The sequence below is a fragment of the Westerdykella ornata genome, assembly GCF_010094085.1.
Source record: "Westerdykella ornata strain CBS 379.55 unplaced genomic scaffold EI97scaffold_65, whole genome shotgun sequence".
Classification (NCBI taxonomy): Eukaryota; Fungi; Ascomycota; class Dothideomycetes; order Pleosporales; family Sporormiaceae; genus Westerdykella; species Westerdykella ornata.
The window spans coordinates 1-14,869 of NW_022986915.1; the positions used below are offsets into that span (position 1 = coordinate 1).

Here is a 14,869-nt window from a genome sequence, read left to right on the forward strand (position 1 = left end):
GATGTCCATAAACTGGCTTACCATCTGACAATGCTACATACAATAGCATATAGAGACTCCTGCAAAGTAGTGCTTAAGGGCAGAGATGAGAGCGTCTTCCTGATCAACAAGAAAGCAGCAAGGAGCAACTTCAAGCTCCCGAACAAGCTCAAGGAAGCTGTGGATTACTGCATCGTAATCTTCAATTGTTTCTCCAGGCATGAAAGCGTACCCTATGTCAAATGTAGTACCCAGAGCAGTTACGCCAGTTATATGCAGCAAGAGCATATTGAATCGATTGGTCTTGTAAGTGCAGTCGATAATAATGATGTCGGAGTTTTGTTTAAGTATCTTCATAGAGATTGGGTGGGTAAACAATACCCAGTGGAGTTGGTCTTGCTCGTCAAGGCCATAGTGATGAAAGTATTTAGCTCCTTCACTATCAGTGTATTCCTCCAGGGTCTCAAAGAGCACCTGAATTTTAGTGCGAGAGCCGAGCTCCGCCTGAACAAGCTTCCTCCACTGATTGTATATATCTTTTATGGTGGTGTTTTCTCCAAGATTGAGCAGCTGCCGATGAGTTTCCTTAACAGGGAGATTGCCCTCAAAGCCTTCTTGAATAACTCTATCTCCATAGTTTGATCGCTTGCAGAAGTGTGGTAGGACATAATTGTTTATTGCAGGCTCATGGTTATGGATGGGGTTTCGAATATGGAGCTTCCAAATGAGGCCATCCCGGTGGAGGTTTGCCCGGTATTCACACTGTATCATTCGGGTAGCTTTGCCTTTCTCGCCCTTTAGCAGATATTTGCGGGAGTACGCGCAGCGGAGATGTACAATCTTGATGAGATCCTTGATGGCCTTGCCCTTATACTTCTTGAAGCCATCAATGGAGACCGCGTAACCTTGAGATTGCAGCTGCTTGTTGACCTCCTCTACTGCCTCTTTGTAGTCCTCCTTTTCAATCAATACACCGTCTGGTTTCTCATTGGCCTCATCAATTAGCGTGCTCGGAGATTCAGGGGGTATCCCTGGTGGTAGGGACAGGCTCGTATTCGCCATCTAATCGGGCACATTAGCTCTCTGATCTGCCAATGTGGAGATGGCGTGCTGCCACTACCCATACGGGACTAGGGCTAACTGCTAGACTTACTGTTACCCAATACAGAACCACAACGCAGTATCCAAATTTGGCACGGAAGGTAGCAAATAAAAGCGTGCAGTAAGGAGAGTAAATTTAAGCCTTAAAAAGGTAGTAATAATAGTGTTGCAGTTGTAGAGTGTAGTTGTGGAGATGGAATTTGGGTCTGGTGTTGCACCGCCAAAGGCACCCTTTTGGCTAGCACGAATTAAGCGAGGTCTAGTGCCTTGTGCAGTCGCAAATTTGGGCAATTCACTACGCCCGGATGGGCGATGCATGGGCATGAGGCTCTCTGCCGAAAAATCGGAGAGGGCGCACAGCCGGGAGAGAAAAACGTTTTCTGAGCCGAGGCTTTTGCTGCAAATGGTTAAGTGCAGCGAATATTCAGTCACGACTGCGTACATCTGAGTGGGGGGTCTTCGCCATGGAAGTTGGAGGGTCTCCGAAAAGTTCTTCCCTTTTATATAGATCTAGCTGCTCTTAAAAAATCTAAGAGAAATCTCTTATTGTTACGTAGATATCTAAGAAAGCGTATAGTTTTCTATGCCTTAACAGCAGGGTATTTTTTGCTAAGAACTAGCGCGAACCTAGCTACGCAACCTGCGCAGGTCGCAAGGGCAGGTGGCGAGGCAGGCCTGCTGCGCAGGAGGAAGGGGGTGCGCACCTGTAGATTTTCCTAAATATCTATGTAATAATAACGTATTTTCCTATAAAAACAAAGCTACTACTAGAAAACTATAGTAAGAAGGTACTCCTAAGTTTTCTTAAGAAAATACCTTGTTGTTGCGTAGATATCTAGGAAAACCTGCAAGTGCGCGCCCTGAAGTTCTCGAAAAATTCGCTGGCCACGTCCGTGGCCGGCCTGGCCTACTCACCCGCCGCACACAATATGCTGACAGGGATAGGCCATGCACGATGCCTTTAAGGATGGTCGGGAAGGGAGAACGAGACACAACACCGATCAATATCGAAACGACCGCCTGCTCCCACGTCCGACTGAACAACCACCTGTACTTCCAAGCCAAGTTAGAATACGCATTTCAAGAAATCCAATTGGCCATATTCTAGTTACGCCATACACGCACGGTCGTGTTCAATCGGACGTGAAAAGAGGCAGTATAATCGCAACAGCCTGCCAGAGTACGGGCTGGGGTTCAGGTTCGGGTTGGCGGATTTGGAATAGCATACATCCGGACCAGATATCATTCCGGGGCCCGTGCGAGGGGATCGACCTTTTAAGAAAGCGCAAAACATCATGCTTGATTTGGGTATCAACTCATAGAAACTACCTGCTCAATCGAAGACAATCTTCGTGCCCTGCGGCTTCGCCATAAGCTCCTTCTCCTTGGCCGCTTTGGCAGCCTGCCAGCTCGGGTGCAAAGGCCCCGTGTCATCACGCTTCGCAACTCTCCTGGGACCCAACTCCCTCAGGTTCTCCCCGCTGCGTTGAGGACCGCGACCAGTTCTCATGCTATCTTTTGCGCTGCCTCTTCCTTCTCGACCGCCTCTGCCTCGTCGGTCTTCACTGACAGCTCCCCGTTTCGGATCCCAGCCCTTGTTCCTCTCCTCTTTCTGCTTGTGTTTCGCTTTTTCCCCATATTTCTTCTCCCAAATCTTCTGTCGTGCCCGTTGTCCCCTCCTATTCTTCTTGGGCGCAATGTCAATGTCCAAATCGGACGCCTCGGATTCGGAGCCAGAGTAGTAGGCCGCATGGCTTAGCGAGGGAAGGAAGGTCGACGTAGACGGCTTTCCGGCTGCTTTCTTTGCTTTGGCCTTCGGAGCTGGTTTGGTATCATCGTATGAAACTCCAAGGGATTCCGAGTCCTCGTTCTCGTCACTGTTGGGGTAGCCATTACGAGGTATGGCTCCATCACTGTCGTCGTCATCATCCGAGGATCCGTCCTCGCTAGCGTATGTCTTGGCGCTGTTGCGTTGTGTAGACGCTTCATCGCCTGAAGACTCGTTCTCAGTGATATCGTCTAATTCCACATCTCCGGTTTCGCTCTCCGCGACGCTGGGTGGCCTCTGTCCATCGGATAGCGAATCGTCGCTATTATCCTCGCCGGACGATGGCGCCGCGATCCGCACGTCAAACTTCGCGAAGGCCTCGCCGTCGTCTTCGCTCGCGCCCTCCTCGTCCCCTTCGTCCTCCACCTTGACCTTCTTCCTCCTATCCTCCTTCTCTTCCTTGCCCTTGTCTCCGCCACTCTGCGCACCCCCGCCAACCTTCAGTATCTTCTTCAAACCCTCAATGCACTCGTCGATCACCTTCTTCACCGCCTGTATCTTATACAATCTCGCCGTAACATTCAAAAACAGCGGATCCTTCTGACCACCCTCCACCTCCTTTACGCTCTCAGGCAATCCCTCATGCTCCCTCAAGCTCTTCACCTTCAATATCGTCTTCCGCAAATGCTGCTCCGCGATCTTAGGAATCTCCAAACCCTTCAACACCGCATATTCAGCGTCCAGCCGCGCAACAGCTTTTTCATCCTTTTTCACGTTCGCGGTTTTCCGCCTGCGACTGTATTTCTGGCGTTCGAAGCCCGCGCCGAGCCGGAGGGCGGAGACGAGGGACTTTTGGGAGGTCGTGAGGAGCTGGGTGCAGAGCTTCTTCTGGCGGGAGACGGCGCGGTTGGAGGAGGATTCCTCGGCGGAGAGGGATGGCGAGGGAGAGGGACGCTTTCTTTTTGGCATTTTGGCGGTAAGGGAAACGTTGTGCGTGCGTGTTCACGGGAAGCGATCAATTATGCGAGATGCGCAAAAAGTTGGACGTTGGTTTCGGGCTTCCGTCTCGCTTAAACCTGCCGTCCAGAGATAACGTTGAACCGCAGCGTTGGACCCCTCAAGCCCACATTTGGGTCCGTGCGCTAAAAGTCACGTGCGTACTGTGTTTACATAGTATAAAAGAACTCTATCTGTCGTTATGGAATTGATACTGCTTAGAGTTATTGGGATGTACTTAGATACGAGTTCAGATTTCCTTTTCAAAGGGGCCGGACAGGCGCTCACACTCGAATATGGCGCGTGAGTACTGTGAGATTGCTTGGGGAACAGGGATCAGCAAAGGGACAGTAGGCTATGATGTTTGTTGCGTAAGCTTGTAGCTTCTAGTCCCGTTTAAATCGCCTTGTACTATCTCCTGGGGCCTCCATAGCTCAAACCAGCTGCCTCCACTCCTCTGCGCAAGCTGACTCTACTTGGATCGCCAGTCCTAGCCTCCGCCTATCCACGTCGGAATATCGTCGATTCGACCGTCGTTCATTAGCCCCGCTTCATAGAGCCATGAATCGAGCTGTCCATCCCTTCTTGATCTAGCTCCGTTATGATGTTGACCTATTTCCGACTTTGGGTGCGGGACGCGTTGTGGATCGTACGGTATATATCCGGTGCTCGTCATCCGACGAGTCTACGAGGGCTCGCGTTTCATTCTAGAATCCCATGGCCTGGATTGGGTACGTGATGTTGCTCTGACTGCGGATATCCTCGGTCTTCAGAGATGCCGACAGGGAGAGCTTTGGTGTGACAACAGAGGATGTACATAGGCGTAGAGATTTGGACATTACTGTAGACATGTCACATTATCCATGTGAAGATTCTACTCTGCTGCTGGTTGTGGTGGGTTCGGCGTATCTCTCTGTATAGCAGTCACGTGACCCTAGAGGGAGGTACTTCTGTGATACGATAGGGCAAAAACAGAATAAATATTCAGACGTGTTGAGACTCCGTAAGTTATAAGGAAAGGTTCGTGTTAGACTTCCGTAGGTTATATAGAAAGATCCTACATGTAAACAAACAGATAGTGACGTGCTATGTACGGTGCCAAGTAATTTACGGGAGTCACCACAGTTCTTCCATCCGTCGGCCCATATGAGCGTGCCGACGCCTCTCCAACTCGGCAGACTCGGTCTTCTGTACACTAGCGCAACCTACACCTATTCTCAAGTCCCTCTCAATACCCTCACACTGGGTTCAGCCTCCCAAGAAGCAATGTTCGCAAGCATGAGCTGTCCGGCATCCGTCAAGTTATCTCAGGTGTGATTGGGCCGGCAAGGAAACTCCCCAGCATTGCCCATGGCCTTTACGAAAGTATATATATTCAACGTTCCGGGCGCCACGGCATTGTACGAATGTCTACGGAGTGCAAGCCATCCTACTGGATTATTTCCTACCAGCACCGTCAGCACATAGGAGCAATACGACTGTTCAGTCTCGTGCTCCGACAACTGCTCCAGTGCTGTGTCCTTCATGCTGACATCTGCAGCCGCGGAAATCAGCCACCCCCGTATTCGAAAGCGGGCCATGCGAACTACCCCGCACGACGCTATGCCTGATGAAACCTATCCCATACCAACCTCGTATATCCCTCCATTCCTGCTTACTGCGGCGTAGTCGGGCATCCGGATGCGTTTCACGGTCCACGAGACCACGCCCCTCTGAGAGCCTCGAAAACTTGAATTTCGATGCGTGGTCCACCGAGCAGAGTCCTGATTTCTTTGCGAATAGAGGGAATCTGGGGTAGTCCCAGAAGCCTATAAGGGTGCAGATGGACAATTGCACGTCGATGCAGGTCATCTATGGCTCTTGGCGGAGGGAGCGGTGTTCGTTTCGGCGCGCTAGTCGGATTCCGGACCTTGCAACCGGAGAACACTTCCGTCCCTTCTCACAATCTCGTAAGGTTTCGTTGGCGAATCCTCCAAATGTCGCAAGGCACCAACTCGTTGAGAATGCGGCGTTGCGGCGTAGCAGTGTCCATGATTTCCAAAATGTTGAGTGGGAAATTTGACGGCAAGGACACGGCGTAAGACTGACACATCGCCTACCTAAACCCCATGTGCAATTCACAGGCTATTACCAAATCCGACGGAGATGTACCCTACATCTGGGGTATTATGCATATTACAGAGGTCCAGCTGCCACGCGCGCCCCAATATCCCAGCCATCTACCCGGCGTAGATCGCGAATAACGAACCGCGACGGCCTACCGACAGCAGCGGGCATCCAAGTACGAGCAGGACGCACTGACGGCCACCTGCACTGCCAAGGGGGTGTGTCTGGGTGCTGGATGCTGGCCGGTAACTGGTATGGATATTATGCTGACAGATGCCCATGTGCGCGCGCTTGCCAGAACCCTCCCTTTCCCTCCGGTCGGGCGAAGACTGACACCGTGCTTGCTGATCTCCCCTCGAGTTCCAACTTCGCTATTGTTTGTTCTGTGAAGGAAGACCAACGACGACTTTGTGAATGTGGACAGAATGGCACCCGCGCATGGCACGGCGACGACCGCCACCGCCGCTGAGCCCGTGCTGACACGGCTGGTGCAGCAGGATTTCATGCCATGGTATAGGAAGCCGAACCTGAGGACTCTGTATATGCTGCTGCTGCCGACATGTATTGGGATTGAGATGACATCGGGATTCGACTCGCAGATGATCAATACCGTGCAAATCTCCGACTCCTGGCAAGCTTGTGCGTACATCACTCCGTTTCACACTGTTGAGACTGACTCCTGGAGACTTCAATCACCCAACTGGAGCGCTCAAGGGTATCATCTCTGCGGCCTACAATCTAGGCGCGATATGTGCTCTCCCTTTTGTACCCATGTTGAATGACACGTTTGGTCGTCGATGGGCCATCTTTATAGGATCATGGATCATGGTGTTTGGCGCTTGTCTGCAAGCCTTCTCCAACGGAGGTAAGCCTTCGTATTGAGCTATCTGTCCGGAAGGACGTCTCTAACGGAATCTAGCTGCCATGTACGTCATCGCTCGGTTCTTCCTGGGCTTCGGTATCCCCTTTTGCATCATCGCCGGCTCCTCCTTGATGGGCGAACTTGCATACCCCAAGGAGCGTCCCATCATGACTTCGCTATTCAACGCTCTGTACTTCATTGGAGCCCTCGTTGCAGCCGGAATCTCCTTTGCTACGCAAAGTATCAACAATGATTGGGCATGGAGGACGCCATCACTACTCCAGGCTGGTCCCTCCATGTTCCAGATCATCTTCATATTGTACGCACCCTCTCCAAACTCCCTCGGGACTGCTTCTCACGTTATTTCAGTATGATCCCAGAGTCACCCCGTTTCCTAATCAGCAAAGACCGGTCCGATGAAGCCTTCCGCGTTATAGTAAAATATCATGCGGAGGGTAATCCTGACTCCGAGTTTGTCAAAGCCGAAATGGCGCAGATTGAAGGAACCATCCAACTTGAAATGGAGCATTCGAAACGTTCTTGGAGAGAGATGTTCAGTACCCCTGGAATGCGCAAGCGTGTGATTATCGGCTCGTTTCTAGGACTGTTCACGCAGTGGTCTGGGAACACCTTGATTTCGTGAGTCGAGAAATGGAAGCGCCGCCGATCGTCACTGACACATCCCCAGGTACTATCTCAACGACCTCCTCAAACTAATCGGCTACACGTCCTCCGAAATCAAAAACAAGCTCAACGTCGGCCTCAACAGCTGGGCTCTCGTCAACGCCGTCTGCATATCCCTCCTCGTCCGCCGCTTTCCCCGCCGCGTCATGTACTTAACCTGCACCATCTCCCTCCTATCCTGCTACGTCGGCTGGACCGTCAGCATGCAGCAATTTCTCGAGCATCAAGGCCCTGCCGCGGCCAAAATCACCATCTTCTTCATCTTCCTTTATAGCCCGTGCTATAATATTGGCTACAATGCACTCACGTACACGTACCTGGTGGAGCTCTTTCCATTCGCACAGCGAGCCAAGGGGATCACGATTTTCCAATTCTTCGGCAGAGGAGCGGCATTCTTCACGACTTTTGTGAACCCCATTGGCTTGGATAATATCAAGTGGAAGTGGCTGATTACATATTGCTGCTGGCTTGCTTTCGAGAATGTTTTCGTCTACTTCATGTTTCCCGAGACGTATGGAAGGACGTTGGAGGAGTTGGCGTTCTTGTTTGAGGATCGGAGTTTGGCGGAGCAGCAGGCGAGTAGGGTGGAGAAGCAGTTGCATTATGAATTGAGGGACAGAAATAGTATGGGCAGCCCGGAGTTCGAGGATGAAAACTTCAGTGTCAGGAGGAGAGAGAGGAGGGAGTTTGTGAGTAGCTGGGAGGCACCGAGGTATCCGGCTAGGACGGGCTATGGGGAGTCGAGATGGTGATGGAGAGGAGGGCGTAAGGGTTGAAGAGAGGCAGTGTGGTGGAGTAAGAACATAGTAATCATATTACGAGGCCATGACTTTAGGTAGTTCCCCTAACAAAATAATACCCAACAATCTGATTTCCGCTCAGTTGCCGCCTCGCTCACTACTCCACTCCTTCGTTCGGCTATCTCCAATCCCATAACAACCTCCAAAACGCACGCCATCCACCACAAAACACCCCAAAACCGCGCACCAAGCCCCAACTCAATCTACCCACAACCTTGGCCCAACCCCAACCCCTACCCTAGACCCCGCCCCTTCGGCTCCCCCAACACCCCGCTCAATCAACGTGCAACGCACAGGTCACACTTCCGCCAATGCCAGTCTACCGATCCCCGTCAAATGCCATACTACAAGTATATGCGCGGAAGCACGGCCCCGAAAGTGCGATTATTGTAAGCGCTCTACTATGCAGCAGGATTAATTGATTGATGGCTTGAGTGCAAGCGGACGGTGGCCAGGTTGCGTACATTACATAGATACGTATGTGCCGGATTGATAGATGGAGGGTGTGCAAGTGCCGGGTCCGGAAACCGGGCGGGAGGGTACGTACCGGGTTTCTGTGGAGTTTGCGAACAAGGCTGGTGGTGGAGGATGGGGGGAATGAGGCTGGTGCTTGGGAATAGGTGTGGAGGGGAAGTAGCTTGGGGTGCTGCACCGAACAGATGGGATTTTGGGACTGAGCGATTTACTGCGGGGGTTATTGTGCTTTGTTTGTAGTCTTGTTTTCCCTATTCTCTTATTTCCTTAATGAGAATAAGAATCCCTAAAATCGTTGCTCGCATGGTCTTTTAGGATTATTCGAACCATGTCACCTGGAATTACAATAAGCTTTCATTAGACTGCAGGGAGATGCAATCAGATGGGCGCAAAGTCCCTTCCACCGGCCAGACATCACTTCCTCAACATCCAGCTGCAATTTCTCTGTAGGTAGAATTACCTACCTAACACAAGCTAACTAGCTACAACTTAATAATGCTATAGGTAGAATATTCTTTCTAAATATAAACTACTATACGTAGAGGTAGAGGCGCGCTACAAAGCTAATTGCAGGACCTCCTAGATTGCTGCGCCTGCTAGCTGCTTAAATTAGATGTGGAAAACAGCAGTACAAAGGAAGTGCAGGGGGTTGTTCAGTCGGATGTGGACAGAGGCTGAAGGATGTCAATTTGAGTGGCGTCAGCATACATCTGTGGTCCCCAAGTCTCGTCCCATTCGCAAACACTCCCAAGGTCCCATGGATAACGGTCCCGGACTCTGTTTCAAAACATACAGTACACCCCGAACGGAGTGCCTTGCACGTGGGATCGTGTATGGCCAGTCGTTATCACATATGCGGATCGTCTATGCCCAAACAGGAAAGTGTTAACCAATTCTGCCAAGTTTCACAAGGGTCTGGGGATAAGTCCGGCTCCCTCAGTTCCTCCGTACACCCTGCGACTTATAAAAGGACCGCGGAGCCGCAACTTCAAGAGTTGTCCTGTGTGTGTTGATCCTTTCCTTTGGATTTGTGCGGAACCTGCGTTGAACGCAAAAGCTCAGCAACATGGGCCGCTCGATGCGCTCTCTCGCGCTCGCCGCGCTAACAGTCAATTCAGTTTACGCGGAAGATGTCTTGTATAGTCGGAGGTTGGCAAAGCGTGGTATTGATGCGCAGGGAAACTACAATATCTGTAAGTTACGTGTTGGATCGGGAAAATGCAATTCATTGACGGATACAGCGTTCTTCCATGTCAACGATGTCCATGCTCACCTCGATGAATTCAGCTCCTCTGGCACCGACTGTACCAAGCCAGAGCGCGGATGCTATGGCGGCTATGCGCGTATCAAGCATGTCATTGATACTCAGCGCCCTCAGGTTAACGACAGCTTGTGGCTGAACGTTGGCGATGAATTCCAAGGAACCTTGTTTTACTCCTTCTATGGCGGGGAGAAGATTGCGGAGACGATCAACCAGGTTGGATTCGATGCCATGACGCTCGGAAACCATGAGTTTGACGGCGGGGACGACAAGCTGGCTGAGTTTCTGCAAAATCTCACGTTCCCAATTGTGTCGGCGAACATCCATTCGGACAACGAGATCTTGAACAAGACTATAAAGCCATACCACATTTTCGAGGAGAAAGGCCTTGCACTTATTGGAGTCACCACCTCGACCACGCCCAGCATCAGCAACCCGGGTGATGGAACCAAATTCTCAGACGAGGTGGAGGCCGTTCAAGCAGCTATTGACGAGATCAAGGCCAAAACCAAGATCAAACGCATCGCTGCTATCACGCACATCGGTTATGAGAAGGATCAAGAGCTCGCCCGAGCAACGACGGGTCTCCAGCTCATCATGGGAGGCCACAGCCACACTCTGCTCGGGGATATGGAAAAGGCCGAGGGCAAGTATCCCACTATCGTCAAGAACAAGGATGGCGAGGAAGTCTTCATTGTCACTGCCTACCGTTGGGGTGAGTATGTGGGCTACATCGATGTGACGTACGACCCAGAAGGCAAGATCCTCGCCTACCACGGCGCCCCCATCCACCTCACCAACACCACGGCGCAAGACGAGGACCTTCAAAAGCAGATCAAGGCCTGGAGAGGCCCCTTCGAAAAATTCGCCGCAGAAGTACTGGGCCAGTCCAAGGTCACTCTCGACCAAACCACCTGCCAGAAAGAGGAATGCCTCCTGGGCGACTACATGGCGGACGCCATGCTCGAGTACCGCAAAGCCAACAATAAGAATGTCGACTTCGCCATCATCAACGCCGGCGGAATCCGCGCAACCATTGACGTAGGCGACATCACTCGCGGTGAGGTCCTCACTTCCTTCCCCTTCGGCAACGCCATCGTCGAGCTCAAGCTCAAAGGCGAGGAACTCTGGAAGGTCCTCGAGGGAATTGTGACTGGCGTGAACGTCAACAACGGCAAGCAGGTGACTTCGTTCCTCCAAGTCAGCAAAGGCATCAAGATCCAATATAACCCCGACAACGCGAATAACACCAAGCTTGTTTCCGTGAAGATCAATAACAAGGAGCTGGACAACAACACCGAATATACCATCGTCACTCTTGACTTCCTCGCTGGTGGTGGCGACAACTTCTTCACGCCAACCACGGACTTCATCAGCTTGGACACCCAGGACGAGGTTCTGGTGCAGTACATCAAGAAGACGAGCCCCGTGGATATCAAGCTGGAGGGCCGCATCGAGAAGGTCCAAGGTCAAAGGCAAGGGAACGGCGGAGGGAATGGTACGACCACTAGTGGAAGTGCCGTTCTACCTGGGGCTACGGGACCTGCCTCTCAACGCGTCCCTGGGGCGGTTGGTTCCTGCTTACTTGCTTTGGCGGCGGTTCTTTTCATGCTATAGTGCCATAGCGGATGGATATGTACATTAATGTGAGACAGAAGCAGAATAATATTTTCAGATTAACGCTGACTTCATCTCTCGATAGAGGGTTCTCGCTGTTTCATCAGCGCACAGTGCAAAGTGGTGAAAATCCACCAGTGTCGTGACAGTGAAAGGGACAGCCACGTGACCAAAAAGAAGGCAACACAGCACGAGCATTAACTCGTCATTCACAAAGTCGAGCGGCGTCCGTGTTGATTCTTTACCCTTCCATAACAAAACAAACCCCCCTCTAACTAAACCCAAACCTTTCAATCACAAACTTCCACTGACACAACATAACAGACCCGTTCCCCTTCACAACAAGCGCCCCTTCATCATCCTTGACCCCTATCGTTTAACAACCTTGTCATACTCATCCCCAACTATTCAATCCTCCTCCACTTTAACAAACCACAACCACATGCACACCCCAACCCCCAACCGGCGAGCTCCATCCAAAACCTCGCCCCCTCCCTCCCGCTACCCTTCCTTTATATCCCAACGCCACCAACCACCCATGGATCCACCACCCGACGAACCGGTTTCGAAGCTCAACTTCAACCTCGACAAGCTCAAGGCCCGTCTATCTCGCAAACCGTCTTCTGCCTCGTTGTCACCCTCGCAATCCTTCAACATGGCGCGTCGTACGCTAGCCGAGTCCTACGACTTCTGTGACGATGGCACCGAGGACCTGGATGCGGGGGATGTGAAGTACGAGAACCAGTTGTGTATGCCCCGTCCTGGATCCTCTATGAACATCGTCGGTACTCCGACCGGATTGCGTACGCCTTCGCAGCAGCAGCAGCCGGATATCTGGGAGAAAGCATCCATGTCCCAGGCCAATTCAAAACATGACATTCTGTCCAGTTCTCACCACAGTCTGGACGGTATCCATCGCAGTGTGCTCATCACGGACAAAGAAGACATCCATCGCTTCCTCCGTGAACTGCCTCTGCCCAGCAACTCCCGGTCCGCTGCCCGTCGCAATCAGGACCTCGACACCAGTTCCCAACGTACCGCCAAGCCTCTGGGCCGCAGCGTGGGCGGCATCAAAGACGAAGTCGACAAGTCCACGGCCTCGTACCAACCCGCCACCTCGAAGCCCGGCAGTGGTGGTGGTGGTGAGCTCCTAGGCCGTCTGCGCCGCCACCCGAACGACCAAGCCTCACTGTCCCCGTCAGTCCTGACCTCGTCTCTGACAGACATCTCTTCTCCCCGTCTACCTTCCCGCGCCTCATCGCGCGCATCGTTCGACTACGTGGGCAAGTGGCTCGACAGACTGGACAAGCGCACTAAGTCCAGGACGACGTCTCCGGTACCGTCGACGCCTACTCCCCCTCCCATGTCACCCGCACTCACAGCCAGAAGCATTAGCAACGTCGACGTACCCAAAGAGCTACGCCTGAGCTTGGGAACTCATGCCGGCCCCGAGGAAGCACTCTCAGGTGAGAAGGAGAAAGGTGGTGAAGTTGGATCCCCGGAGCAGGATGCCAAATCGGAGTCTTCATTGGATGTGTTGCTGCGCGCGGAGGCGAAGCGGCTGGGGGCGAATGCGCTTACGGAGAGGAATGTGGCTAGGTTGGAGCCGAGTTGGATGGGTGGGAGTGTGTTGTCGTGCGTGCCGAGGAATGATTGGGATAGCGTCGAACCTACGGTGGATGAGGAGGTGGAGATGGATGAGGCGAAGGGGGATGGGCTGAAGATGGATGGTTCGAAGATGGATGAAGCTCCGGAGATGGGAGAAAAGCCGAAGGTGGATGAACAGAAGCTGGATGCACCGAAGGTGGATGAACCGAAGATGAAGAGCAATGAGCCAAAGACGGATGAGGAACCGACCCTTAGTGATAAACAGAAGGCTCATGAGAACGACAACAACGAACCAAATCCGGACGGAAAGGGCAACTCACAGCTTCCCGCCCAGGTACCCAAACCCACCCCGATCCAAACCCTAACCCTCATGCACCCGACCACCGTCCTCGATCAACCTCCCCTCTCAAGTATCCGCGCCCGCCCAACCTGGAACCTCACCGGCATCGCTCTCATCGTCGTCCACGGAGCCCTCCTCACGGCCGCAGTTACCTACGTGTTCCGCAACTTCGGCGACGATGTCGTGTATGAGGTTGCGGACGGTTCGGTCACGTTGCAGGCGCCCGGTCTGGTGGTGGGTATGTGTGGGGTGCTTGTTTGCTTGCATGTGGGTTGGATGGGGGTGATGGGGGGGTTTGAGGATGGTTGGGTGGAGTAGGGGGTTGTGTGGTGGTGGTGAGGGATGTTGGGGGGTTTGTGGGTATCGTGGAGTGGATATGGATGAAGATGTGGGTATGGAGAGGGAGACATTTCCGGAGGTGTATTGGTTCGATTGGCGTATTTGGTATACCCTGAGATGCATACTATGGAACTGGGATGATTGGATGGGCAATGGTGTGTGAAGTACACATGAAAGCTAATTCTTATTCAGAATTCTGCATGGGATGATTTTGTCTGAGTACTATGTTCTGTGGTGCAACGGTGTTCAGGTCGAGTGCAGCGTTTTCAACAATCAGTCACGCCGTAACTGAACACCTGAATACTCTATCTACGGTGGGGGATTGCCCCAGCTCTTGACAGTACTACATAGAGATTTAGCAACTGCGGACCGTTGTAGCCGCGGCTCAGTTTTCGGAGTTAAGAGTGCGGTTCAGCAAGATTACCGAGGTGCTGTTAGCTACAGTCGTACAACCTTCCCTGTTTAGGCAAGGGGCGGAGTCTTTCTAGTAAAAGCGCGCCCTCCTTGTACAAAATAGTCCTCCTAAGAGCTTTTAGATACAGGATTTGGCTCGGAGCGCTCTTGCTACTGCAGCGCCTACTACTGCCTACTACTGCAGCGCGGTCCACTGTGCAACTAGTTACGGCAGCTACCGCCACGGATTGTACCACCTTGGACCTACGGCAGGGCTACTAGGCAGCTTTCGACGGCTTTGAGCCGTAATGCTTAGCGGGTGCTGGGGGGCATGCGGACTGTTGAAAACGCTGGTCGAGTGTCACATTAGAATCCGTCAACATCAACGGCGCATCTGATAAGTCCACTACGAGAGAAATCAAACTGTGAAGAAGTCATAGAACGTTCTAGACTCTTTGCACAATGCAAAGGTGCTGTCTAGTGCTGCTGTAGCAGATATGTTCCTGCCGTGAATCGGGGCGGGGCAATTGGTTTGGCGCTC

General features: G+C 52.2%; 4 protein-coding genes across 4 annotated transcripts; 3 read left to right on the forward strand and 1 right to left on the reverse strand.

Moving 5' to 3' along the window:
* Nucleotides 1-2,356: 2,356 nt before the first annotated feature.
* On the reverse strand, nt 2,357-3,879 carry EI97DRAFT_437947 (Bud-site selection protein). Its single transcript, XM_033799446.1, has one exon. The coding sequence runs from the start codon at nt 3,815-3,817 to the stop codon at nt 2,414-2,416; it is 1,404 nt and encodes a 467-aa protein (XP_033648873.1). The 5' UTR covers nt 3,818-3,879; the 3' UTR covers nt 2,357-2,413.
* A 2,496-nt stretch (nt 3,880-6,375) lies between these two features.
* Nucleotides 6,376-8,248, forward strand: EI97DRAFT_388131 (hexose transporter-like protein; the record flags this gene model as incomplete). The annotated part of the gene is made up of 5 exons (XM_033796164.1): nt 6,376-6,589; nt 6,636-6,815; nt 6,870-7,131; nt 7,182-7,451; nt 7,501-8,248. The coding sequence occupies 5 exons, from the start codon at nt 6,376-6,378 to the stop codon at nt 8,246-8,248; spliced, it is 1,674 nt and encodes a 557-aa protein (XP_033648874.1).
* Nucleotides 8,249-9,735: 1,487 nt separating this feature from the next.
* EI97DRAFT_408371 (Metallo-dependent phosphatase) lies at nt 9,736-11,713 on the forward strand. The gene is made up of 2 exons (XM_033796641.1): nt 9,736-9,963; nt 10,012-11,713. Exons 1-2 carry the CDS (start codon nt 9,837-9,839, stop codon nt 11,646-11,648), a joined length of 1,764 nt encoding a protein of 587 aa, XP_033648875.1. The 5' UTR covers nt 9,736-9,836; the 3' UTR covers nt 11,649-11,713.
* Nucleotides 11,714-12,186: 473 nt separating this feature from the next.
* EI97DRAFT_462922 (uncharacterized protein) lies at nt 12,187-13,914 on the forward strand (the record flags this gene model as incomplete). The annotated part of the gene is made up of 1 exon (XM_033801321.1): nt 12,187-13,914. One exon carries the CDS (start codon nt 12,187-12,189, stop codon nt 13,912-13,914), a length of 1,728 nt encoding a protein of 575 aa, XP_033648876.1.
* Between the last annotated feature and the right edge of the window lie 955 nt (nt 13,915-14,869).

Coding starts and splice junctions, on each gene's coding strand:
- EI97DRAFT_437947 (XM_033799446.1), bottom strand. CDS start 3,817: ATGCCAAAAAGAAAGCGTCCCTCTCCCTCGCCATCCCTCTCCGCCGAG.
- EI97DRAFT_408371 (XM_033796641.1), top strand. CDS start 9,837: ATGGGCCGCTCGATGCGCTCTCTCGCGCTCGCCGCGCTAACAGTCAAT. Junction 9,964..10,011: donor GCAGGGAAACTACAATATCT/GTAAGTTACGTG, acceptor TGACGGATACAG/CGTTCTTCCATGTCAACGAT.